General features: G+C 44.2%; 1 protein-coding gene across 3 annotated transcripts in view; it reads left to right on the forward strand.

Annotated features, from left to right (window-relative positions):
- The window catches only part of efr3bb (EFR3 homolog Bb (S. cerevisiae)), a 74648-nt gene that overhangs the window by 45951 nt on the left and 26197 nt on the right, over positions 1–2500 (forward strand). For all 3 annotated transcript variants that reach the window (XM_042095120.1, XM_042095122.1, XM_042095121.1), the window contains one exon: positions 55–204. In XM_042095120.1, the coding sequence (XP_041951054.1) occupies positions 55–204 (150 nt within the window). The remainder of the gene's footprint in view (positions 1–54; positions 205–2500) is intronic.

Raw genomic sequence — 2500 nt, forward strand, 5'->3', positions numbered from 1 at the left:
TGTGTGTGTGTGTGTTAATGATGTGGTGTGTGTGTGTGTGTGTGTGTGTGGTAGGATCCGCATGGCGGGCATTAAGGGACTTCAGGGTGTGGTGAGGAAAACGGTGAATGACGAGCTGCAGGCCAACATCTGGGAACCCCAACACATGGACAAGATCGTCCCCTCACTGCTGTTCAACCTGCAGTCTGGAGAAGGCACCGAGAGGTACACACACACACACACACACACACACACACACACACACACACACACACACACACACACACACACACACACAGTCTGAGGTAGTTCTCTGCGATATACAGTGGAACTGGACATGAGCTTGATGAAGGCAACAATGCAATCACCATTACAATGGAATGTTAACACCAAGTTGTTCAAATGTAATCTGTTCAAAGACGCGTGTGTGTGTGTGTGTACCCTAGTAAATATGGAAGGCAATAATGTAGGGGTGCGTCAGACTGTGATTGACAGCTGTCAGGCCAGGGTGACGAGTGGAAAACTTGGAGAGAGAGAGAGAGAGAGAGAGAGAAAAGCAGAAGAGGAAAGAGGAGGGTGTGTGAGGAGTGAGTGTGTAAGAGAGAGAGAAGAAGAGGAGGGTGTGTGAGGAGGGTGTGTGTAAGAGAGAGAGAGGAAGAGGAGGGTATGTGAGGAGTGAGTGTGTAAGAGAGAGAGAGGGAAGAGGAGGGTGTGTGAGGAGTGAGAGAGGAAGAGGAGGGTGTGTGAGGAGTGAGTGTGTAAGAGAGAGAGAAGAAGAGGAGGGTGTGTGAGGAGTGAGTGTGTAAGAGAGAGAGCGGGAAGAGGAGGGTGTGTGAGGAGTGAGTGTGTAAGAGAGAGAGAGGGAAGAGGAGGGTGTGTGAGGAGTGAGAGAGGAAGAGGATGGATAGACTAAGATGAAGGGAGCAGGATAAGGGGAAGAGGAGAGGAAATGGAAACACACACACACACACACACACACACACACACACACTCAGCTCTGGCTCTGGCTCTGTTCTATGGTGCTAATAGATGGTTTTGGGTCTGTGTGACATCAAGCCTCATTAGTGGTAACCACAGCTGGCTTTAACACAGGGAAAGGTCAAGCTGTCTCATGTGTGGACACACACACACACACACACACACACACACAGCCACTTACATACACACACACACACACACACGAACTCCTATTTTGCAGTGTGTAGAGTTGAGTTGTTTGTGTGTGTGTGTGGTCAGGGAGTAATAAATAAATCACAATATGAGCCCCCGTGTGTTCTACACGCGCACACAGACACACACACACACACACACTCACACACTCAGACCCTCATAAAACAGCAGTAAATAGTAGTGTTTAAGTATTCATCAGCTCACAGGAAGGCAGACGCTACACCGGTTCCAAAGCACTCAGCCTGAATACGGAACAGAGAACCAAGAACCGAGTTTAATGGATATGACCAAAATGGCTCCTAAAAGACCCCAAGTGAACCCAGAGGATGTTTGAGCTAAAGGATGCCTTAATTAATCAGTGATCAACGCTAAAGGATGCCTTAATCAATCAGTGATCAACGTCGATTATGTTTGAGCTAAAGGATGCCTTAATCAATCAGTGATCAACGTCGATTATGTTTGAGCTAAAGGATGCCTTAATCAATCAGTGATCAACGTCGATTATGTTTGAGCTAAAGGATGCCTTAATCAATCAGTGATCAGCTAAAGCTGTTTCTCCGTGGACCACTGCTGTATCCCAAGTAGATGAGATATGGTCAAATATGCCGGTAATGTAGATGAGATATGGTCAAATATGCCGGCAATGTAGATGAGATATGGTCAAATAAACCGGTAATGTAGATGAGATATGGCCAAATATACCGGTAATGTAGATGAGATATGGTCAAATAAACCGGCAATATAGATGAGTTGTTTGCAATACTGATCCAACTTGTATGTAAAACCAAACAGTCATGTAAGCTATGCCAGTTTATATTATATGAATCCTGAATAAGCAATAAGCACAATAAGCAAGGTGGTCAGTGAGGCCTGTCGTGTAATACACTGTTGAAGTAGGTTTTTTTTTTTTTTTTTTTTTTTTAAGCTACAGTAGGTGGTCCGTGAGGTTTTTTGTATTGGTTAAGTGGTCCTTGGTCTGAAAAGGTTTGAGAAACACTGAGCTAAAGGATTCCTTAATCAATTAGTAATCAATGACTAATCAAAGTCTCACTGGACTACGTATAAGTCGCATTTATTTCACGAAATCCAAGACCAAGACCAGACATAAACTGGCAAGTTATTCAACTACACAATAGCACACAGAGCAAGAGGCTGAATAGGTGTCCGAATAGGTATGTTAACGCAACACAGTTATTCAGCTACACTATTTAGCCAGCTTGATGTTGGTTAGCTTGGTGACAAGGGAATTAAAATGTCAGTTCCTGGTTGCACAATTTGTTGTGATGTCAGATGTGGAATATTAACAATGACTAGATGTTTGTTTGCTAGATGCTAGTTATTAGCGAAATTG

The sequence above is a fragment of the Alosa sapidissima genome, chromosome 6 (genome assembly GCF_018492685.1).
Source record: "Alosa sapidissima isolate fAloSap1 chromosome 6, fAloSap1.pri, whole genome shotgun sequence".
Classification (NCBI taxonomy): Eukaryota; Metazoa; Chordata; class Actinopteri; order Clupeiformes; family Clupeidae; genus Alosa; species Alosa sapidissima.